At 51.3% G+C, this 23,711-nt stretch overlaps 1 protein-coding gene across 5 annotated transcripts in view; it reads left to right on the forward strand.

The window, feature by feature from the left end:
• The window catches only part of NF2 (neurofibromin 2), a 49,122-nt gene that overhangs the window by 3,259 nt on the left and 22,152 nt on the right, over positions 1 to 23,711 (forward strand). For all 5 annotated transcript variants that reach the window (XM_027706446.1, XM_027706448.1, XM_027706449.1 and 2 more), the window contains exons 2-10: positions 8,420 to 8,545; positions 9,545 to 9,667; positions 11,806 to 11,889; positions 16,557 to 16,625; positions 16,768 to 16,850; positions 17,476 to 17,551; positions 17,812 to 17,946; positions 20,915 to 20,989; positions 22,462 to 22,575. In XM_027706446.1, the coding sequence (XP_027562247.1) occupies positions 8,420 to 8,545; positions 9,545 to 9,667; positions 11,806 to 11,889; positions 16,557 to 16,625; positions 16,768 to 16,850; positions 17,476 to 17,551; positions 17,812 to 17,946; positions 20,915 to 20,989; positions 22,462 to 22,575 (885 nt within the window). The remainder of the gene's footprint in view (positions 1 to 8,419; positions 8,546 to 9,544; positions 9,668 to 11,805; positions 11,890 to 16,556; positions 16,626 to 16,767; positions 16,851 to 17,475; positions 17,552 to 17,811; positions 17,947 to 20,914; positions 20,990 to 22,461; positions 22,576 to 23,711) is intronic.

A 23,711-nucleotide genomic window follows, 5' to 3' on the forward strand; every position in this document is an offset into this window, starting at 1 on the left:
ACTCTGGGGCATCCAAATCCCTGACTCTGGGGCATCCAAATCCCTAACTGTGGCACGGGGGTGGACTGAAGGTCTCCCAGTGCAAACTACAGAGCCCCAGTTCCTGTCCCACCTGTCCCTCTTCCTCTGACCCATTCTGACTTCCCATTCTTGGAGCTGCCCTGTGCAGATCCAGGAGTTGGACTTGAATGATCCCTGTGGGTCCCTTCCAGCCTGGGATATTCCATGATTCCATGACCCCACTGTAGCTGCAGGAGACACCTTTCTTTTTCCATGTTATTTTTTCTGTCTGCCCGGTAGAAATTCCCAGCTGTGTATTTTAAGGGATTAAACCTGCTTTGCATCTGTTTACTCTGCAAATGATGTCTCTAAATTGAACCTAAATCTAAAATAATTCCTGGAAATGAAATCTTAATCTTTCCAACACGGCAGTGGAGATTAATAATCACGGTTGGGGTTTCACTTTGAAGACTTGTAATTTGTTTGGGGAAATCTTGAAGGCACAGAGGAAGTGTCTTCCTTTTGTTACTTCCAGCACAGAGGTTTGAGTTGGTACCTAATTAATTGATAACATCTGGAGGAAGGATAGACATTTGCATAGCTCTGAAATCGCTGTGGTAAAGCAATCCCAGCCTCACCTTCCTGAGAACACCTCGGAGAACCCTCTGGAGGCCTCTTCCCTGAGAGGGTGGGGAGGCCCTGGCACAGGTTGCCCAGAGAAGCTGTGGCTCCCTCTGGATCCCTGGAAGTGTCCAAGGCCAGGTTGGACAGGACTTGGAGCAACCTGGGCTGGTGGAAGGTGTCCCTGCCCATGGCAGGGTCCCTTCCCACCCAAACCATTCCATGATTCTGTGATTCATTCCATGATTAAACCCCCCTGGTATTTTTGGGTCCACATCCAAGGCACTGCAGTGCAGCTGGTGGCAGGTTGGTCTTACCCATTCCCATGTGGAGTTTTTTCCCTCCCAGAACCAAGTTCCCTGGTGGACAGGAGAACCCATCCATCTTTCTTTTGGCCTTGTCTTTGCCCATTTCTCCCTCCTGTGGTGCTCAGCCCTGTTAGTGTCTCTCCATCACAGAGCCACAGCCTCTTTTCCAAAGGGTGTGGGATTTTTGTAGCCCTTTCTGTCCATCTGTGATCTTAGTCCTGTATCCTGCAGGGATGGTCACTCCATCACTGCCCGGCTGCTCCCTGACCTTAATCCTTCGGGGTCTTAAAAGCGAAGGGCAAAGCTTTACAGCCAGCCTGGAGAAACAGCTTAACTATTGAAGCAGTGAGAAGAGACAGGTTTGGGTGATGTATTTGCTGCTCTAAACATGCACCCTGTTACTGCTTCAGTGCTTAAGCTGTTCCTCTCTGTCCAGAGGATAATCCTGGATGTTTTTTAGCCCAGTGCCCCACTGGGTGCCGGGCCAGTTGGATGAGGTTGGAGGCAAAGCTGTTGTAAGCAGACAGGACCCGATTTCAGCCACGTGCAGCCCAGTGTTGTCCCTTTGTCACCAGGCACAGGGAGCTGTGGAGCTGAGCTGCAAAGCTCATCCTCTGGAAGAGAAACAACCAGGATTTGGTGGTGGAAATCTGGGGCTCGGATGAGTTTTTGAGGAAGAGCTGGTGCAGTGAATCGGAGTTTGATTTTGAGCTCTGTCCAGTCACTGCACCAAAATAAAAAGGCAGGGGGAGGAAACCAGGGAGTGGAGTGCCCTCAGCTTCCTTCTGCATTGCAGGATACTTGGGAGGGGTTTTACAAGGATCCTTCCATCCCTGGTTCAAGCAGCTGCTCGTGGTGCTGGTGGGGCACCGACCTCTCGATGCAGAAACCTAACGGGAAAAGATGAATCTGTGGGCAGGAACAGCTATTTAAAAAAGCTGGGAGAAATAATCCCCCTCAGCTACAACATGATCCTCAATAAATTGTTGGGATACCAGTTGTGAAGTCAATGTTCTGGTTCCTCCAGGTGCCTGTGTGCCCCGCTCCTGCACTCAGGAGCACGTGCTGCTCTCTTTAAATCCGAGAAGTGGCAGTTCTTCATTCATGTCTTGGAGGGGTTTGTGCCCCGAAAAGTCACAATTTCTGATTGACACCAGTCTGGCCTTTGGGAGTTTATTTTTCAGAGGTATCTTGCTTGGTGCAATTCAGTTCTGCACTCCCTTAAACTGTGCTTAAGGGACTCATTATGCACATGAGACTTAGGATGGACAGGAATCCTCTTTTGCTTCTGTGCCTCACCCTATACCTGAAAGGTTCTCTGGATCCCCTGCTCTCCTCACAGCCCCTTCTCAGCCAGCTGGAAACTCCAGAGATGGTTCAAAACCACTGTCAATCCCTAGTCTGTTAATTAATCCAGAGGTGTGTTGCTGCCAAGGGGAAAGAGGGAGGGCAATTGGGACAGCAAATCTTTCTCTTCTGGTGTGTAGTCTTTAGTTTTGGTGCTGTTTAATGCCTCTTCTCTTTTTTCTTTGTACAGGCAGTGTCTTTCAAGTGGGTGGCTTTTGAAATTAAAGGTACTTGAACAGGGAAGCAGCCCTGGAAGTAATCTCCTTGAAAGCTGGGAGGCAGCACTTTGTTAGGGAATCACAGAGCCCTTGAAATGGGCAGAGAGGTGTTTGATGTGGTGTAGGCTGGCGCTGTTCCGAGGGGAGCTGCTGCTGCTGCTGCCCCTGCGTCCTCCCCGGGTGAGCCATGGGTGCAAAGGATCATCAGAGCAGGGCAGGCTGGGCTCCAACAGTGTCTTCACAGAGGGAAGGCTCAGAGCTGTCATCCTTGCCCTGGGAGGCCCTTCCCGGGGCAGGGAGCGGGGGTCAGGCCGCTGTGTGTGTGTGTGTTGTACTGCAGATCGTGTCACTGCAGCACGGAGATGGCTCTGCCCGACGTTCCAGCTCCGTGCTTCCTTGGCAGAGGTTCCTGCAGGAGCAGAATCCTCCTCAGGCTCCTGCAGCTTCTTCCTCTGCATCAAGCTGCTGCTTGGCCCCATAACTCCTTATCTGTGTGAACTTATAGGGTGAGGAGAGGCTTTGGGACATAGAACCATGGAATGGTTTGGGTGGGAAGGGACCTTAAAGCTCATCCAGTCCCACTCCCTGCCATGGGCAGGGACACCTTTCACTAGCCCAGGTTGCTCCAACCTGGCCTTGGACACTTCCAAGGATGGGGCAGCCACAGCTTCTCTGGGCAACCTGTGCCAGCCCCTCACCACCTTCACAGGGAACAATTCCTTCCCAATATCCAATATCAATATACTCTCCTTCAACTTAAAGTCCTTGTCCTGTCCCTCCATCCCTTGTCCCCAGTTCCTCTCCAGCTCTCCTGGAGCTCCTTTAGGCCCTGGAAGGGGCTCTCAGCTCTCCCTGGAGCCTTCTCTTCCCCAGCTGAGCACCCCCAGCTCTCCCAGCCTGGCTCCAGAGCAGAGGGGCTCCAGCCCTGGCAGCATCTCCGTGGCCTCCTCTGGACTCTCTCCAGCAGCTCCACGTCCTCCCTGTGCTGTTCCCCAGGGCTGGAGCAGCTCTGCAGGGGGGTCTCACCTGAGGGGGCAGAGGTGATACCATCACCAGTTGTCCCCTCCCTCTCCCCCCTCTCTGGTGCCTGAGCTGCCCGTTTTCCATGTCCTGCTCCGTGTCTGTCCGTGCAGACACCACGGAATGTGCTCGGCTGCACCATCTGCATCCTCACGCCCGGGTGGGTTTTTGGCCTCCTCGGTGGTTAACAGAAATAGGTTTTAATTAAAAGCTCATTATCGAGTTGTCATGTAGCATTAGTAAATAAAAATAACTTTTACAGCCCTGCCTTGTGACTCAGTAAGTGGCAATTGAAAGTATTTGAGATCACTTTATTTAAAAAAAAAAATGGACGGATATTGCATATTTGATTCCCTGTTTGCTCCAAATGGGCTTTAAATCTAAATAAATGGTTGTCTCTGGCACTCTGGTTATCATTCAGGTCCAGAAGGAGAAATAAATGTGGTCTGCAGTCTCAAAATCATCTCCATTTCAGTTGTAAACTGTTGTGGGTGGGTGGTTTGGGCATCTCCTGAGGGGGGTTTGGAACAGCTACAGCCTATCCATTCCCTGATTCCCGGGTGGTTTGAGGGATGCTCTGCTCAGCCTTCTGCCATCTCCATCCCTGGCTCAGTGAAGAGGTGTCTCATCCTCTTGTTAAAACTTGATTCTAAATGGGAATAACATCACTCAGTGGAAGCTGAGCACTTTTTCCCGGGGCTTGGTCCCCTTTTCCCAGTGGTCCTTTCCCAGGTCCTTTCCCCTTTCTCAGGCTGTGATGTCACCACAACAGGGGCTCTGCACTCTCTCCTCCTCCCTAGCACAGAACTAACAATAAAATGATCTGCAAAGCCATTTTCTGCATTATTTAAGGATAAATTGGTGCAGTAAAATACTCTATAGCTGTGAGTCACTCCTGCAAGGTCATGCACTACCCTGGTCCTGTGTGGGGGTGTGGAGGGGCCGCTGTGCTGGGTTTCCCTGGGAAGCAGCATTCCCAGGCTGAGCTGGTGAGCCTGCCTTGATGTCCCCTTATTCCCAAGCCTGATCCCAGGGACAGCTGAAGCTCCAGTGGTTTGTGTTTGTGATGATGAGGAAGTGACATCTTCATCTGGCACCCCTGGACAGAGCCAGGTTCTGTCCCCTGGAGTTTGGGCACCTCCCTGTTGTCCGAGGGGAGTTTCTTGTGTGAGGAACCTTAATATCAAGTGGTTAAAACCCATCCCTTTTTTTCCCCTTTTCCACACAGCTGGTTCAAATCCAATTTGACATCCTTGGTTAGAAAAGCACAAACCTGATGGTGTTTTGGGAATGGTGACCCCCTGCTCAACCCTCTCTGTGCAGAGAGGTTGCACCCTCTTGTTCCTCACTGCCCATTTTTAAGGGTCATGGAATATCCTGAGTGGAAAGGGACCCCCAAGGACCATTCAGTCCAACTCCTGGCCCTGCACAGACACTCCAAAATCCCACTCTGTCCCTGAGAGTGTTGTCCAAACCCTCCTGGAGCTCTGGCAGCCTTGGGGCTGTGCCCACTGCCCTGGGGAGCCTGGGCAGTGCCCAACCAGCCTCTGGGGGAAGAACCTTTGCCTGAAATCCAACCTAAACCTCCCTGACACAGCTCCAGCCATTCCCTTGCTTTCCCTCCCTCCTTGTCAGCCCATGGCAAGGGGATCAAACAACCCTCCTGCTCATTTCTGGAGCTGCTTTATTGACTCGTGAGCTGAGGAGCAGTTGTGAAACTTGACAGAGAGGTTGTGCTCCCAAATAAATCGCCCAGTTGCCCGCGAGTTGGAAATGACTCCTGGTGCAGGTTAATAAATAATGCAAACCCCGTTAATAGATGCCAAATGCGCCGTCTCTGCCGGAGAAAAAGATGATGCCAATAACCTGGACTGGAAATACTCTGTTCTAGCCACTGGCTGCAGAGTTTTAAGTGTTTAGTGCTGTTAATTTAAAATGCTTCGCTGATAGATTGTAACCGCTCTGTGCTTAGTAAAGCACATAAATTCCAGCTCCGTGGAATAACAGCCTGTTTATAAAGCACCTCGGCCCCTGAATCCATCCAACCACTTGTGCTGTGATCCTGCTAATGGGAGAAGGAGCTGCAAATGCCAGGGGTGGTGCCTGCAGGATGCTGGAATGGCACATCCTGCGGGTCACGCCGAGCTGATCGTGATGGAGCCTTTTATTGGGAGATTGAGCTTTATAGCATCGTGCCACCCGCTCTGGCATATGGCTGAGAGGGGTTTTTTTTCTGCTCTGAGCTTCTTAGTTTTGTTTTCAGGAGCTCGTAACGGCTTGTAAAATCATCCCTGTGCTTCGGGTGTCACTTTAGTGCCGCGCAGGGAACGGTGTGACGGGCGGAGGGCGGGATGGGAACTGCCAGCCTGTCCTGGGCAGCAGCTCTCTCCATCCCCTCATGCCTGGTGGGGGGTTTTTGGGGGGAATTTTACAACCAGAAGATGTGGCAGTTAATGATACAAAGCCTATAAAATAGGGGTGAGGAGGGCTGGGGTCCCGAATGTCTGAGAAGCAGGTGGAGTTCAGCTGTCGAAAGATGCCACTCGAATGCAGATCGTTACTTTAAGTACCGAGGTGTGGAGGGAAATCGTGTCTGTTGGAATAAAGGTTTCTGCTGCTCATTGATACATTTAATGAAGGTAATTCAGCACAGTTGGGGAGGATCTGTGCAGTGTTATGGTTGGGGACTGGAGCATTGTGCAGGAATGTTAAATATATATTTCTGTCATCACATAAATGTGCAGTGACAAAGCGTTGGTGTAAAATGCAGCAGCAGAAGCCATCACTTAAAATACAGCCCCTTAAAGGGGGCTTGTAAAATTGAGAAAGTGATTTTTTACGCAGGCAGATGATGATAGGACAGGGGGGAATGGTTTTAAACTAAAGGAGGAGAGATTTAGGTTGGGGTTTAGGAAGGAATTCAGCTGTGAGGCCCTCGCACAGGTTGCTCAGAGAAGCTGTGGCTGCCCCTGGATCCCTGGAAGTGTCCAAGACCAGGTTGGACGGGGCTTGGAGCAACCTGGGCTAGTGGAAGGTGTCCCTGCCCATGGCAGGGGGTGGGATGAGCTTTAAGGTCCCTTCCCACCCAAACCATTCCATGATTCCCATCACCAAGTTAAAATTGCAAGGGGTAAAACCCACTGAAAGCTCCTAACCTTGGGGTCGTGCCAGCTGGGGAGCAGGGTTTGGGTGCCTGGCGTGGTTCAGTGAGGAGCCACAGGTAGTGGAAATCCCAATCCCGTCCGTGGGGATGTTCAGCACACTGATCCTGTGGGATGGGGAGCAATGTCTGGGGAGGCAACACTGCTGTCCTGGGGAGGTTTGGTGCAGGCACCGGGCTGAGGCAACGGGCTGAAATATGGTCTCAGAGAAGGAAAAACAGCCAATAACGCTTTATGCAAAGCAGTTTAGTGAAGAAATAGCCTTTTGCTGGCAGCCTGCTTTTATGTGCCTGCAAAAATGGTACCAAATAGCTGTTTTAATGTGTCTCACTCTGTTTTGTCTGAACCCTCGAATTAACCTCCCTCTTAAAACCACAGTCAGGGAAAGATCTTCCGCAGTCTGAGCCATCCTGTGCCGAGCTGGAGCCCATCCCGGGGGCTGGAGGGTGGTGAGAGGTGTGAAATCAGGGGGTTATAATTCCAGCTCTGCCAAACTCGCTCCTCGGGGATTTTTGACCTCGAGGTGTTGACGGCGCTCGATCTGAGCAGTCCGGGGGAGGTGTTTTTTTGGAGGGCAAGCGTCGGCTCCCTTCTATTCCCGGCCTGTCAGCCTGTCTGTGGCTGTGGGAAGGGACAGAACAGCGCCAGAGTCATTTACTGCAAGCCGCCAGCATGGCAATGAGCTCGGGCCGTGCCCACCAGGCGGCAGTGGGGGACAGCGGGAGCGGCCCCGGCGTTAATATTGATGCGTCCAGGTGGCACCGGGATTGAGTTGTAGCGACGGGAAGGATGTGCCGAGATCCCTTCGCCCAAGGGCTTGGCGGTAATGGCCATATGTCTCGGCCCAGCGATTGCTTCCACCCTGCAGATGGAAGAGCAAAGTGGCTTTGGCATATTAGATTCATCTGCTTTATGTCCCTCTTCACCTTCCTGCCTCCCGACGCCTTCTGTTTTTATGAGCAAACTTCAGCGGTGGCGCGGATGCAGCTGCAGGATCGCTCGCAGGACACGCTGCCTGAGCAGGGCCAATTTTCTCCGCTCCCGAGCTGCTTTTGTCACCAGCAGTTTTCAGCAGAAAATGCAGTTTGACTCTATCAAAATATGCTCCGGGAGAACCGCTGACTTCAGCGGCAATTAGGGGGGTTTTCGAGCTCTTTTTCCCTCTCATCCGTGCGGGGTCGGTGGCTCTGCACACGCTCTCTGCACGGATTGTGTCACTGTTGGTTTTTGGGAGTGCATTCCACCCTTCTCTGGGCCCCTGTGGCTGATGCTGGAGCTTCCTGGGCCGTAGGAAGAGACATTAAAGCCACCAAGGGGCAGTTAAAGGGATTTTTATTTCTTGCTGGTGACAGGCTGCTCCTACCAGGAACCTAAACAAACATGTCAGGAACCTAAACATGTCAGGAAGCTAAAGCTTAGCTTAACAGCAACCTAAATGCACCCTTAGGCCCTCTGTTGAGTGTCAGTGGGTCACCAGAGGAGCAAACAGGGGCTTTACAGTGTCTTTTTTGGGGGAAGTGTGGAAATCACATCTCAGTTTCCTACTGAGGGAGGAGCTGGTGATCTGCAGATGAGATCAGACGGAAGGATGTGAGTGTGTTTTATTAGGATGTTTTCGTGCCTGTACCAAATGCCTTCTCCACACTCTCAAAGACCTTGTGAGGTGAAAACGGCGCATTTGGTCGAGCAGAGCCGAAGTTCTGAAATGCCCCTTTGTAACTGCTTCCTCTTGGCTCTCCTGCAGGTGAAGTGGAAAGGGAAGGACCTGTTTGACCTGGTGTGCAGGACACTGGGGCTGCGGGAAACCTGGTTCTTTGGGCTCCAGTACACCATCAAGGACACGGTGGCCTGGCTCAAGATGGACAAGAAGGTTGGAACCAAAGTTCGGGGAATCACAGAGTGGTTTGGGTTGGAAGAGACCTTCAAAATCATCTTGTTCCAACACCCCTGCCATGGACAGGGATGACAAAGGAAAATGTCCTTTCCTCTTGTTTTGGATGCCCGAGGTGGTATGGAGGTGAACTGGGACAGAGAATTTAAATCTCATCCCCTTGGCATCTGTAAGTCAGAAAAGCTGGCAGAGGTGCCCAGCCCACCTCCCTGAGAGCTGTGAGGCCTCAGAGTGTGCACACTGAATCCCCTGGAGGCATTTTGGGAGGTGGCCATGCTGGGCTGCTGCACTTTGGGGTGACTGCAATGGAAATGGAGCCTAAACATCTCTGCTCCGTGCCCCTGAACACAGAACCATGAGGGGAAAGGGGAAGTTGCTTCTTGGCTTGTTTGGTTGCTGAGATGTTCAGAGGAGGAAGAATAGGGTGCAAAGGTGATGGGGATAAGGGAGGAAATGCTTCCCAGATATGTGAGTCTCTGGGATGGCTTAGGGAGGTGATGGAGGGGGTTCTGTTCACAATCAAAGGGTGTAACACCACAACCAGGGAGGTCTGGGGGTCTCACCTCTCATGCCAAGGTTTTAAACCAACATGAATCTGAACTGGGCAGTGCCAGCACAACAGGAAGGAGGTGAGAAACAGCACTGAAACAACACAGTACAGGAAAACAGGGAGAAAGTCGGGTGGTGGCGTAGCAGGATCCAGGATTGCTCCACAAGGATCAGCAGAGGCAGTGAGCACACAGCAGATCGGGATCAACCTTCCCTGTCTCGTTTCTCATGCTGTTTGTTTCTGCCTTTTTTGTTCCCTTGCCTCGTTAGGAGTGTCAGAAATGTTTGTTTTCTTTTTTTAACTACAGTGTCTGAACTATTTAGGTCTCTTCTCAATGTCTGAAAGTGTTTGACAAAAGATGTGTTGATCTGAGCAGAAGGGAGCTGGGTCTTGTCTTGAAGAAGCTGAGTGGCTCTTGTGTCTCACAGGTTCTGGATCACGATGTTCCAACAGAGGAGCCCAAAACCTTTCACTTCCTGGCCAAATTTTATCCTGAGAATGCAGAGGAGGAACTGGTCCAGGAAATCACCCAGCACTTGTTCTTCCTGCAGGTAGGAGCCGTGTCAGTACAGTTTTCCAACCCGAGGGAGAAGCAGCCAGGATGAGAAGTGCCGGAAGGCTCCAGGGTCAGAGTTGGTCAGCAGAGTGTGCTCCTCATCCTTATGTTCACACCTCTCCAAAGGGACTGGCTTTCAACAGCAAAAACTTCCTAAAATAGGTGAAGGATGGTTTGTCTGGATGAAGCAGTCAGAGCTGCCCAGACTCCCAGAGCTCTGAGGTGGCAGTCAGGAATGATGAGGTGATCTGGAATATCCGTGGGTGGCGGCTCAGGGCCATGGATCTGTCAGATGACACCTCTGCAGGTGTGGGATCAGCAGAGGGGTGGCAGCTGCCTCTGGACGTGATGGCATCGTTGTGTGGAGCAGGGGGAATTCATCCTGGAGAGCAGAGTGCAGCCAGCTCGTTCCCAGGCTGTACAGCAAAGCTCACCTCCTCACAAAACAGCCTCCAGGTAACTGGAGCAGAAGAAAATCCCAGCAGCTCAGCTCTTGATGGAAAAACAAGGGAGAAGGGGGAACCTCCCAGTCCCACCTGCCCCGGGAGCTCGTGCCCTTCTTTTGAGCACTGTGGTGAACACACCTCCAGGTTTTTATTTCAAGTACTCTGCAGAACCTGGTGTCCTGAGGAGCCGGCTCAGCTGGGGGTGCTGTGGCTGGGCTGGGAGCGAGTTGCTGCTATCACAGGAGCTCTCTTTCAGACACAAGATCCATTCTTTGACACCTTTTCCTTTGAAGAGTTGTGTCAAGCATGGATAGAGGGAGTGGGGCACTCCAAGTCAGACCCGTGGGTACTCGTTGGGATGTTTCAGCTGCTCTGTGGCTTTTAATTTGAAGATAAATTATAAAACTTTTAAAAAAAGACACTTAATCTTATGTTTGTTACACAAAAGTAGAGGCAATCTGGATTTGGAAGCTTTTGGGAATACCACTGTAGCCTGCAGGGTGCTCTGCCCTTTCCAAGTGAGCTCACCAGCTCCTCACTGTCCTAGTGCTCCTCACTCTTCCAAAGTCCACCTTTGCTTTCCAGAGCTGAAGGATTCTAAATGCAGAGTATTCCTGCTAATTTCCAGGCTCTGTCCCATGCACTGGTGTCTCTGTAGGGCTATTTCTACCTGTCTCATTTGCCAGGAGCTTTATCCACGACGAGGGAAAATGCTGTTGGCATCTTTGGGAAGGAAAACCAAGAGAGGAGAAGCAGCTCAAGCTGCATTTTCTAAAATGCAGGCCGTGACTTTGCTGCTGGGATTTGTGTGCTGGGCTCCTGTGAAGTGTTTGAGAAACAGGAGCACACATAAGCTTGTAAACTCTCCTGGTTTTTACCTTGATGCAGCAGAATATCTGCTGTGATTATGTCGTACCCAACTTTGAGGACTCAAAGCACGTTATAAATTCAAATTGATGTTCCTGCATCTCTGACAATCCATTTAAGTCTCCCAGGAAATCGCCTGCCTTTTTTTTTTTTCCCCCCCACCCCATCTTTAATCAGGAAAATTAAGTGTGCAAACCCAAAAAATATCGAACATGACAGGTTTAATTTTTTAATGCACAGCAGCCGGGGAGGTAAAGCCGTGGCTTTGGGGACCTGCACGTTGGCTCTCCTGGGAGTGTGAGCAGGGCTCTGCCTGCTGCTAAAAGCACTGCCACGGAGGTGACCCCCAGCTCTGCGTGCTGGGCTGGGATGGCAGGGAATTAGCCTGGAGCACAGGTGAGCACTGACTCCCAATGAGGCTGAATATCCCCGAGCAAAGCCTTGCTGTGCTCAGAGCCTCGGCTGCTGTTTTATTCAGCGGGTGTGTGGATGTCCTATCAATCCACAGCTTGTGCCTTAAGAGGTTTTATCGCTGTGTTTACATCCAAAGCGTTTCCCCCTCCTTGCCTCTAGCAACAGGATGGAGTTTCTGTCATTTCCCACATGGAAATTTAGTTCTCCCAACCCTGAGGAGGGGGATCTGTGAAAGCCTCTCCGAGACACGCCGGGCCTGGACTGTAATTAGTGTTCTGGAGATCGTTAAGTGTGCGGGTGACAGCTCGAGTTGAGACAAACTGCAGCCATCTGCTGTGACAGCCATGCTCTGCTCTGCTCTGCTCCACTAACGTGTGCTTTCTGTCCTTTGCTGCTCCATGTGCAGGTGAAGAAGCAGATTTTGGATGAGAAGATCTACTGTCCTCCTGAAGCTTCTGTCCTGCTGGCCTCCTACGCTGTCCAAGCCAAGGTGGGCACTGGGGGGTTCTCCCGGGGCCTCCTCGTGGTGGTGATGGGTTAGTGTTGATCCAGGGCAGCCAGGTGCTTTGGGATGGACCCACTTCCCGGGGAAGGGGAAGGCAGGGAAAGTTGTGAGAGTTTGGGAAGTGAGGGGGCTGCACTAGCACTGCCGCCTTCTCCGCGCAGCTGGTTCCTGGCTGCCTCCACACATTGGATGGATTTTCACTTTCTCTTTCCAGGACTTTTTAACAAGTGCTCTGTTCATGAGCTGCAGAGCCTGCTGGAGTGTGGCTTAGTGCTGGAGCAGGAGAATTCCCTGAGCCTGAGCTTTTTTGGATCTCCTCCCTGCTTTTCCGTTGTAGCCGGAGGCAAGCCAGCCGTGGGACTCCCAGCTCCACTGTTCCCCAGAATGCTTGTCATTGTGATAATTACTGTGTTTGAGTGCTAGAGCTTCCCACATCCACGTTATCACAGCGGGAAAGGCCTTTTCCTGGCTTCTCCCTCTGTCTTGGGTGTGATCTGTGGTTGTTTGGCCTCACCCCACAGAGGGAGAAGTAAGTGTTCAGTGAGCCCCCCTTGTTCCTGAGCTGAATTCTGCTCTGGGCCCAGAGTTGGTGTGTTTTGCTGAGCATTTATTCCAGAGAACACTTGTTTTCCAGTCTGGAGCGTGCAGCCTTGGACAGCTTGCAGCAGCCTGGGGCAGAGAGGCTCCTGGGATGGAGGGAGCAGCCCAAGGTTCAGCAGCAGGGGCTGTAATTTATCCCTGTGTATGCACAGCATGTCCTGCTGCTCAATTAGCAGCTCTTGGAGCTCATCTCCAGTTTATGTGTGCAGGGATAACGTCCTGGGGAGAGCAGTGCCTGCAGGCTGAGCTCAGCTCTGCCACGTTATCGCTGGGGCTCGTGGTCGGTTCTGGCTCTGGATGGCAGATTTTGGGAGGTGTTTGGCTCGCAGGACCTCAGGCAGGTGGCCCTGCCCCAGGTCTGACTTGTCCTCAAGGACCAGGAGCAGTGCAGGAGAAACAGGTCTGTGGGACCACCTTTGTTGGCAGTGCAGGGAGGGGGCTTGGTCCTGTTGCCTCAAGTGAGGGCCTGATCCAGGCTGGTTTTTTTCCTGTATAATCTTCCTCATAACCCTTCAGTCCACACTCATGGATTGAAGAGAGCTTGAATAGAGCCCTGGGTGTCTGAATAGAACCCTGAGTGTCTAAATAGAACCTTGGGTGCCTGAACAGAGCCCTGGGTGTCTGAACAGAGCCCTGGGTGTCTGAACAGAGCCCTGGGTGCCTGAACAGAGCCCTGGGTGTCTAAATAGAACCTTGGGTGCCTGAACAGAGCCCTGGGTGTCTGAACAGAGCTCTGGGTGCATAAATAGAACCCTGGGTGTCTAAATAGAACCCTGGGTGCCTGAACAGAGCCCTGGGTGTCTGAACAGAGCCCTGGGTGCCTGAACAGAGCCCTGGGTGCCTGAACAGAGCCCTGGGTGCCATGCACTGGTGTTCTTTGATGATAAATGTCTGAACTTACTAGAAAAGGGTGTTTTCTCCTCATAACCAGAATACTGATGAAACCATGAGTTCAAGAGGCTCATCAGCCAGGGAAGGACAAGTAGCTTTTCGAAGTGTTTCTGCTTGTGTGAAACATCCATCACTCTTATTAGAGCGCCTGAGTAAACACCTCCTTGGCGTTGTCTCCGTTGACCTGCCGAGCTGAGGATACGTCGGGGAGGACTTCTCCTGTTGCCAAAATGAATAAACCCTTGGGTAAATATTGAGCTCTGTGAGCCCTTGGCTGGGACAGCTCCTGTGCTCGGGAACAGGCTGTGACTTGGTCCAGGACGGTTGTGCCGTCCCCTTTCTCCTTCTGCAGCTCCTGCTGCCACGGGACACACTCGGGCGTCAGGAAGAGTCAGCTGGAGTCAGAGCACTTCTAACCTTCATTCTGCACCAAGAGCAGGAGAAGGTGGAAGAGGGATGACTTCTGCTCTACACTAATGGCCTTTTCATCAGCTTTCTCCAGCCTGGGATTCCCTTTTCTGCTTTTGTTCCCAGCAAAGGAGAAAGCTGAAAGCACATCTTTGATATGGAACTGGGAAGAAAGATGGTACAGGTCGTCTCCTTCCACTTAAACAGGATAATGATGTCCTTCCTGGCCAAGAGGAGCGGGCAGTGAGCGCAGTAATTTCACTAATAACGTGTTGATTTGCATGATTAGGGGCATAATAGCCCGACACAGTGGTGTGTGTGCATCCTGCAGCCATTTACTGACAGCCAGGTGTTGGTCCATCCACACCGACCTGCAATAACAGAGGAAACGTGGGGGTCATAAAAATAAAAGCTTATTTATTTCTCCCTCATTGTGTTCATTTGGAGAATTACTATGTGCTTTCCCCTCTGTTCAAACCACCCACACTGCTTTCAGAGGTTGGAGGTGGTTCAGGTTTTAAATAGCTGGGAAAGACGTGGGATCAACTGAAAAAAAAAACGGGAACATCCAGGAGGTTCTTCTATTTTTTGCCCCTTAAATGGAGGTCACTGCCGTGCTGCAGCTCTCTCAGCACTTCCAATCTTGTAGCACAACAACAGGCTCTTTAATTATTATTATTTTCCCCCAAAACAAGCAATACTTGGCGTTATTTGAAGCTGAGCATGGCTGTGTTTATCCAGGACAATCTAAACCAGACGTAGGGATGTGGTAAAGGCAACTTCCATCCCTAACCATGAATATTAATCATACAGTTCAATTAACAGGAGCTGAAATTCCATGACAGTTCGGAAGTAATGATTTAATTGAAAAGGTCTTTAGAAGTACGTTTGCCGAATCATTTGAGCCAACAGATTCTGCAATACTTAAGCCATTTGTTGATTTTTGACTTGTGAATAATTAATGTTCTCATCCAGACTCCCCTCTCAGTACAAATATTCCTTTGGGACACGGCAGTATTTTTCAGCACATGAAAAGTCGCATAATCCAGACTTAGTCTTGGATCTCCACGGTAGATCACAACAGAAAATAATCGCTTTAATCCTATTTGCTGTTATTTTCATCACCCAAAAATGACTTACTTGCCGCCTGTCCAAGGTTATTAGAGTTGTTTCCTTTGCCAGTGTCACCTCTTTGGTGCTCTCCCCTTTTGATGGGGGTTCAAGGGATGTGCACCTGCATCCTGAGGGGCTCCAAGCCCTTGGGAGGTGGAGAGCTGCCGCTGCTCAGCACCCTCCTGGATGAAATCCGGGGTGGTTTTGTTCTATTAATTGAAGTCTGAGTCAGTGCTGGTTGTTGTTACATGTTCCCTTTGGATCTGCATTGGCTCCAAATCAATATTTGTGTCTTTAATCCCCACGTGTCGCCTCCCAAGCGGGGAGGTGGGATGTGTGTAGACTTTTGATGCCGAGCTCCGGTTTTGGTGTACGACGTGACGGTTCTGGCATTAAGAGGAGGATGGTATGAAAAGCTTCCTGACTTGTTACATGACCACCATGTGTGTCTTGCTCTTGGTGTTAAAAATTGTCACTGTTTGGCACTTCCTGAGCTGAGGTTCCTCAGAGAAGCAGGGAGGGAAGGGCTGCCTCCCTTGCAAAGTGACTCGAGCAAACGCCGCCGTGTCTCGTGTAATTGGGGGCTGTCACTGCAGAAGTCCTGTTTGCCAGGTGAATGGAAATCACAGCACTCCTGTACGTGCCTCACATCCTTTGTTCCTCTTCTCTTGAACTTGCTGGGTTGTTTGAGCCGTTTTCTGGCAGTTTTCCTGCCCTCTGAGGCCGTGCAAGAGGTAAATTCATTTTCACAGGCACCGCAGGGACACGCGGCTCTTCAGTCTGTTAATAAGCGGTTTTATTTCTCAGTCACTTTATATGCTGCTCAAAGAGATGGAAATCTAAACAAATACCAGTAATTACTGATGCACTTAGCAAATCTGAATTGGATTCCTCGACCCAGTTGAGCAACAGACCCTCTGGCAGAAAAGCTGCCACCTGCCTGAGAGGAGTCTGTCAAACTCCTCTAATTTTTTTGATACTTATTCATTAAGGTGATGAGCAGCAACAGAGAAACCACCATCTGCCTCATCTGAATCACAGGTATCCATCAGGTTTTGGGGACAGGTCTTTGTCCACATCTTATTTCCTTGTTCCACTACTGGTGGGACTGCAAGGACCTCTCAGATGTAGAGTCTTGCCCTGCGTTGGGGGAAGTGTTAATTAGGTGTGGTAATGAGAGTAAAATAGACAACCACCAGCTAGTCCAGCTGGTTGACTGATGGTGGACATCAGCTGATGATAGTTGCCAGCTGAAGTGGTGGGAAGCGGTGGAGTCACCGTCCCTGGGAGTGTTCAAAAAACGAGCAGATGTTGCTCTTGGGGTTTAGTGGCCACGCTGGGATTCAGTCAAAGGTTGGACTTGATCTTGGAGGACTTTTGCCATGATTCTGTGATGGGAGGTTTTGTTCTGCTTCCACTTATGTTGCATGAGTGGAAGGAGGCTGATCATCTCCACTAGCAGTGAAATGACAAAGAAAATCAGGTTATTAACTGTAAGGAGCAGCTCATGTTCTCTGCTCGTGAGGGGAGGTGTGAGCAGGCCGTGTTTGCTGTCTCCTGGGCTGGGTGTGTGAGGGTGAGGAGTTGGATTTGCCTGGTTGTTAATGTGGGGTGGGCACTGTGTCTGTGCTTCTTTCCAGTACGGTGATTATGATCCCAATGTCCACAAGAGAGGCTTCCTGGCACAAGAGGAGTTGCTTCCAAAGCGGGTAAGGAGCTCAGAGGAGTCGGTGTCCAAGCTGCCTTCAGGTTGGACGTGGTGCTGGGACTTACCTTGGGTTTCTTCTGGCTTGCTGGCTGAGAGACAGGAGCAGCAGTGTGACCTGGTCTGTGTCTCCCCACACATCCCAGGTGATAAACCTGTACCAGATGACTCCAGAGATGTGGGAGGAAAGGATCACGGCCTGGTATGCGGAGCACCGGGGCAGAGCGAGGTGAGCCTGTGCTGCCCTGGTGGGTCAGGGTCACAGCCCTCCCCTGAGGAGTCACCGGGGTCTGGGGAGCTTGGGCAGGCCATAGGTGACTCTGCTGCCAGCAGGTTAATCCCAGCACTCCTCTGCTGCAGCCTCATGGAGGGCAAAGGGCTTTTCTTGGTGGCTCTGCTATCCCCTGGTCGCTGTCAGGGTCCTCCAGAGGATTCAGGAATGATGCTCGGTAAGGGCTCACCTGCCTCAGGGGGCTTTCAGGGCCAGGAGAAGAAATGGGAATTCAGACTCTATTGCTGCCTCGGGTGGCAAAATGCTCCTTTTGGGGGATAAACCTAAAGTCAGATGGATCTGAAACAGGAGCCTCCCAGCCAGAGGTTTCCTATTTATGCTGCAGGGACTGGGAGGTGGACAAAGCCAGGCTTGGAGTGCTGCATCTCACAGCCACTAAGATGCTGGTGAGTGCTGGGTGGGATTTGCTGTTGGGCTTTATTGATCCTGCCAGCAAAGACAGGATTGACCTGTGTGATAGAGACAGTCCAGGCTTTAAAGCCTGGTGAGTGCTTAGGATAAGCAGGAGCAGCCACGTCCCTCTGATCCTCCCAAACACTGTATCGCTGTTCCTGCCCGGCAGAGATGAGGCTGAGATGGAATATCTGAAGATCGCCCAGGATCTGGAGATGTACGGCGTGAACTACTTCGCCATCAGGGTGAGTGAAGCCGTGGGTCGTGTTTTCCTGCTGGTGCAGCTCTTGTGTTGGTCTCCACACCTCGAGTTGAGGGTGGGGAGCCCTGGAGAGCCGGGAGGGCTGGGAGGTGGCTGTGGCACACTGGGGAGCCCCAGCTTTGCTCTCCTGACAGCCGGTGCTGGGTCACCGCTCGGGGCTGGCTGCTGGAGGGAACAGGGTTTCGTGGCTCCTCCTCTCAGTGGGATAAAAGGGATTTCTGCTCTTTTTTTTTCCTCCTGTAGAATAAAAAGGGCACGGAACTGCTCCTTGGAGTCGATGCCTTGGGGCTTCACATTTATGACCCAGACAACAGGTTGACCCCTAAAATCTCCTTCCCGTGGAATGAGATCCGGAACATCTCGTACAGCGACAAAGAGGTATGGATGTGTCTCCTCTCCTCCCTGAGAGCAGCAAGAGCACGACTGGGATTTAAAATGATTTCTCTTGGCTTCTCTGTCTGCTGTGCTTGCTCTCAGCAGCTTAGCTAAGGGCAGCTCAGCTGCTCCAGCTGAAACCTTAATTCCAAGCCTTCCTGAAGCCTTGCAGGAGTGGGCGTGCGAGGGGTCACCTGGGAGCTGTTCTCTTCTTTGGTTTCAGAGGACGTTCCAACCCTCCATGTAATCTTTTCAAAAACCCAAAATTGCTGTTGATGTGCTTAGCCCAAATATCAGAGTTCAGAAGTTAAAACCTCTGCTTTACCGAATATATTACAGTATTTATTACTGTGGATGTACTCTGTATTATGGAATACAGGGAGATGTATTCCTGGGGAGAAGAGCTCTTGCCATCTCATTACATCATCTGGAGTGTCAGGCTGTTGGGGTTGGCATAGCAGCTGGAATCTTTTTAGGAAGTTGAGTAATTTAAGCCCAGAGTCTAAATATGGGTCTTTGGAATTGTTGGCCCCCAAACCCAGTGGAGAACAGTGGTGGAATTGGCTGTGGAGGGGGGGGTACTGAGCAGCTCAATTTTCAGTCTGAGAGAGCTGCTCAAAGAGAGCAGCTGCCTTCATGGTAAGGAAGAGAATTAACTTCTTAATTAAAAATGGTTTTCTAATCTAAACATGATATCGATCAGGGGAGCAGCTAAAGGTTTCTCATCAGCTGCGTTTATTGCATGTCTTGTGAAGTTTTATAAGCACTAAAGCCGTGCTGGAATTCTCCTCACTTGCTTGACTCCTTAAAGAGCTTCACGACTCCACAAACAGCTCAGCACTGAGTGACTTCCAAAGCTTCCCTGCCTGGGAAGCCTCCAAAATCCAGGGGCTGACCCCTCCATAGCCAGGCCTTGTCACAAGGCTGTAACAGAGCTTCCTCTGGGGATGAAAGGATGGATCCCTTCCATCAGCTCAATCATCTGTGTAATCAGATGGCCATGACAGCAGACAGGGCTAAGAGCTGGGAATGACAGCTCTGGACACCACAGAGGGGTTTATCCCTCCTCACAAAGACTGACTGTTTATGTGGAGCTGAAATTCCTCTCCTGCCTTATTCCTGCTGCTGCTCCAAGTGACTGGTTCTGCCGGAGCCCGAATTCAGGGACATCCGTGCACGTCTGCCTGGGTGAAAACCTTAAAGGGTTGGCTCTTAAACTGCCAAAGCCAAGCAGTGCCAGGACAAGCTCTTTGAACCCTGTGCAGGCAGGGCAGTGCATGACAAACCTCCCTGTGCTAATGGACACACTCTGCCTGCTCCAGCTCCTCAGCCCTTATCCCTGTGCTGTGGGGGGGGAGATGGAACATGCACGTGTCTCCTGACAAGTGCCGTGTTGCAGAGCACTCCATCTCTTCAAGTGCCCTTTTGAGGCCCCTCTCTACCCAGGGTTGTCTTCCTGAATCCCTCCAGGCTGTTGATGCCACCTCTGTCCTCTTGAGGGACCCGCTGTGGGAGAGCTTTTGGAGAGGGGAATCCCAGGCCCTGGGTAGAGCTGTTTGCTTGGCACCCAGAGTGTAAATACAAGTTAGAGCCGGGGAATAACGTTTGGAATTGTGGAGAAGGCTCGTGACACAAGTGAGTTCTGGAGAAGAAAATGCATGGAAAATCCTTTCAGGGAGCTCTTGCGAGGTGGCAGCAGGAAGGGCAGCAGCTCCTTGCTGTGTTCCTAATGCAGCTCTCCTGCCCTTTTAACCGCCTGGCAGGAGGGTGGAGGCAGGTGGGAGTCGGGCTTTACTCCCAGGGAAAAAGGGACAGGATGAGATCAAACAGCTTCAAGCTGCACCAGGGGAGGTTTAGGTTGGATATTAGGTGATGCCTGCTCAGTTGGTGCTTAGAAAAAAATCCAGGAGCCGTTAGTTGGGGTGAGATAAGAAAGGGTTTAATTGTGCCAAGGCAAGAGATGGTAAAGGACGCGCGCGCCAGGCTGTGCCCGAGATGTTACATTTATAACAACATCTGGCCAATCCCAAGTGTGTCCACCCTCTGACTTTTGGCCTGGTCCACCCCCTGGCCCGCCTCCTGGAATTGGGTCAGGGGGCTTTTTGGGACCCTCTCTTCATCATCCTTCATCATCTTCGGGGTACAGAGAGCAGAGTCACCCAGTTCCTTGACTCTGTCCTGCAGTTTAGGCCAAGATACAAGTGTTCTCCAAACAAGACAGGCTTTTCTTGACTAAGAGACTAAACATTTTCTACTGGATATGGGAGTAGGGTTGACATGGGGGTTATGGAATGGGGTGAGAGGATTAAGGAATGTATAAACCAAGGGGTGCTAGGGGAGGAGGGAGAAAGGAGTGTTTCTAAAATCTACTTCTATTACCTATAAAACTTATAAGGTAGAAAAATAAGAAAACCATTGGGGTTTAAGGCATCAAGGGAAAACCTCTTCACTGGAAGATTGGTCAGATGGTGGAGTCACCATCCCTGGAACTGTTCAGAAAACCTGTGGGTGTGACACTTGAGGACGTGGTTTAATGGTGGTGCTGTTTGACAGTTGGACTTGATAATCTGAAAGGTCTTTTCCATCCTTAACAACTCTGTGGTTCAGTGAATCCATCAAGCAGCTGAGCTGGTTCTTCCTCCCTTTGGAAGCACCCTGAGTTCCTGCTGGGGATTCTCCCAGGAGAGCAGCACCTTGCCCTGTGTCCCTGCCCACCTCTGCAGGGTGCTCTGCAGAGGACACGGGCTCCTGTGGCTCCCACGTTTTTCCAGGGGGAGGAACAGTTGTCTCCTTGGCTGCTTTTGCTGCGAGTCCTCTCTCTTGGCTGGGAGCCACAGGGCTCTGAGCTGTGCGTGTCTGACCCTGCCGGCCTCCTCCGAGCCAGAGCTCTCCGGGAGAATTTTATAGCTGCCTTTTTATTAAATGCACCACTCTCTGATAACTCTCTCCCTCTTTATTTTTTCCTTTTCAGTTTACGATTAAGCCGTTGGACAAAAAGATTGATGTTTTTAAATTCAATTCATCAAAGCTGCGTGTGAATAAGCTGGTAAGTGTGCAGACAGTCATTTTTACTGCCTGCAGCACTGGGTTCTGCAGAGAGTGTGAGACAACGAGCTTTTGGGGCTTTTCCTTCGAGAGGGAGCTGCTGGAGCTGGGAGGGGGTGTAGCAGTTACTGCTCCCTCTAGGAATTAAGGGGGAGTGTCAAGTCAAGCTCCTTCACAGAATCTCTCCCCGCTCCCCTGTTTTTGTGCTCCCTTTCTGAGCTCTTGGGTTACAGCTGACTTGGTACAACGTGGTCATCACCCCCAGCTTTCCTCAGATTCTCTTTCTTCCCTGTGGAGCTTTTCCATCCTCCCTGTGTCGTAGCTCTCCCTGTTACCAGAGTCCTGGCTTTTCCCAGACTGGTCCCCTCTGAGGACACTCTCCTTGTACAAGGATGGCGGGGGCTACACTGGGTTCAGCATCCATGCTGGAGACCAGCTTTAGCTGCTGTTCTGGGTGTGGATCCATTAAGTCACACAGGGATCTTTGCTGTCCTGGTTGGAGGTTGTCCTGTGCTTCTCGTGGGGCTTCCTCACAAAGGCCTCATTCCCTGCACTCACCAGGTTCACTGTGCTGAAACTCCTCTCACTCCAGAGAAGTCGTTTGAGGCTTGGGAAATGTCATTTGTCACTTGGGTTGTGGCTGCCCCATCCCTGGAAGCGTCCAAAGCCAGGTTGGACGGGGCTTGGAGCAACCTGGGCTAGTGGAAGGTGTCCCTGCCCAGGGCAGGAGAGTGGTATGGGATGATCTTTAAGGTTCCCTCCAACCCAAACCATTTTAGGATTCTATGAAATGGAAGAAGGGTGTGTGAATCAGTCCTTTAGAAAAGAATCTGAGTTTAGCACTCTATTTTTATTGCCAAAATAAGCTTTCACTCCTCTGTGTGCCCACTCTGTGCTAACCCTCCTCTGGCACTGCCACCTCCCTTCCCTTACCAGAGGGAACTGCACTGGTGCTCAGAACCCCTCAGCAAAGGTATCTGAAGATGTCCAAGGAAGTTTTTGATAAGCCTTCTGTTTTTCCAAGATGAAAAGTGGTTTTCCTCCTTCTAATTTATTTTTTTAATCTCAGTGCTTTCAACATGCAGCTAGGAGGAGGCACAAGTTCATCTTGAACCTAAAGAAGGGGCTTAGTGAGAACCAGGGAACCAGGCAGAGCTGGAGAAGTTCTTATTTCATTATTTGGCCTCTTGCCTTTTTAGGGTGGGTATAAAACACGCCAGAGCTGTGCTGTGCTGGAGGCACAGAAAATTGGTCTCTGCAGAGAGCTGCTACCCAGGAGCCGGTGTTTGGTGTGGGACTTGGCTCCCTGCCCCTCCCGAGAGCTCGCAGGGTTTGAGAGCAGTGGGTGGAAGCACTAACAAGCACCAAATCAAAGCAATTCTAGTGTTTCTGTGTGTCAAGAATACAAACCACCTCCTCGCCATCACGTGTGTACAGCTGTTTCTCTCCGCTCTTCACCCCTGACTGGAACAGATCCTGCAGCTGTGCATCGGGAACCACGACCTCTTCATGAGGAGGAGGAAGGCAGACTCCTTGGAGGTCCAGCAGATGAAAGCACAGGCCAGGGAGGAGAAGGCCAGGAAGCAGGTGAGCCACATCTCCCATAACCACTGAGCCAAAATCAGGAATGCAGATGAACTCGGGAAGAAATGGTCTCTGGAATGACGTCAAAGCACCTTCGAGGGAAGGTCCAGCTGGACATTTTTTGGTAGCCTGCTCCCAGCTCAGCAGTCATTCTCAGCTTGGCTCTGCAGGTTGATGGCCCCCTGAGTCCATCCCCTCACCTGGGACCAAAACGAAGCGGCCGGGAGGGAGAAGCTGCTCTGGGTGTCTACAAGTGTTTTCCTGCCGGAAAAACTGGGGAGGTCGCTTGTACTTCAAGCAGGGGCTGTGAGGGGGAGCCGAGCTCTTCGCCTCCCACATTCCCTAATTGCAGGGTGATGGAATGCACACACCATGCTGGGGTGTGCAGCCTGCATGTTAATTCCGTGCCGGGCTCCTCTCTGAGCCGCGGGTCACGGCGGAGGCAGCGGCGTGTGGCCGACGAGCAGAGATCAGCAAATTGAATTGTATGAATCATTGTTTTCTGCTCGTGGACCTTCTCTACTCACTGAAACCCACACAGCTAATCTGGGCACTGGTGCTCGGAATATAAATGGCCCTGTAGGCAGTGAAGCCAATACATGGGAGCGGGAGAAACGGGAGCAGGAGAAACCAGGAGGGTCTGGTGCTCACAGGGCTGATACGGTGTTGGGTGTGAGCGTGTCCACAGAGGTGCTTGTGTGGTGTTGAGCTGCTCAGCCTGGAGCCTGGAGATGGGATGTGCCTTGTTCTTCAGGCACCTCCTGAGGTGCTGGGGTCGGTGTTGAGCTGCTCAGCTGATCTGGAGATGGGATGTGCCTTGTCTTGAAGGCACCTCCTGAGGTGCTGGGGTCGGTGTTGAGCTGCTCAGCTGATCTGGAGATGGGATGTGCCTTGTCCTTCAGGCAGCTCCGAGAGCAGTTCTCCCTCCTGTAGCTTGTGGGGTGGCAGGAGGGGGCAGGATATGAGTCACTACAAGGGTAACCTGGCCAGCTCCTCTGGGGAGGAGGAGCTTCTTGCTTCCCACGGGGATTCCTCTGGTCAGTAAGAACTTGACTTTATAGAATCATGAAGGTTGGAAAAGCCCTCTAAGATCACCAAGTGGGACCGTTAGTGCAGCACCAGGGAAGTGGTGGAGTCAC

Source organism: Neopelma chrysocephalum, unplaced genomic scaffold, assembly GCF_003984885.1.
Source record: "Neopelma chrysocephalum unplaced genomic scaffold, ASM398488v2 Primary Assembly neopelma1_376, whole genome shotgun sequence".
NCBI lineage: Eukaryota > Metazoa > Chordata > Aves > Passeriformes > Pipridae > Neopelma > Neopelma chrysocephalum.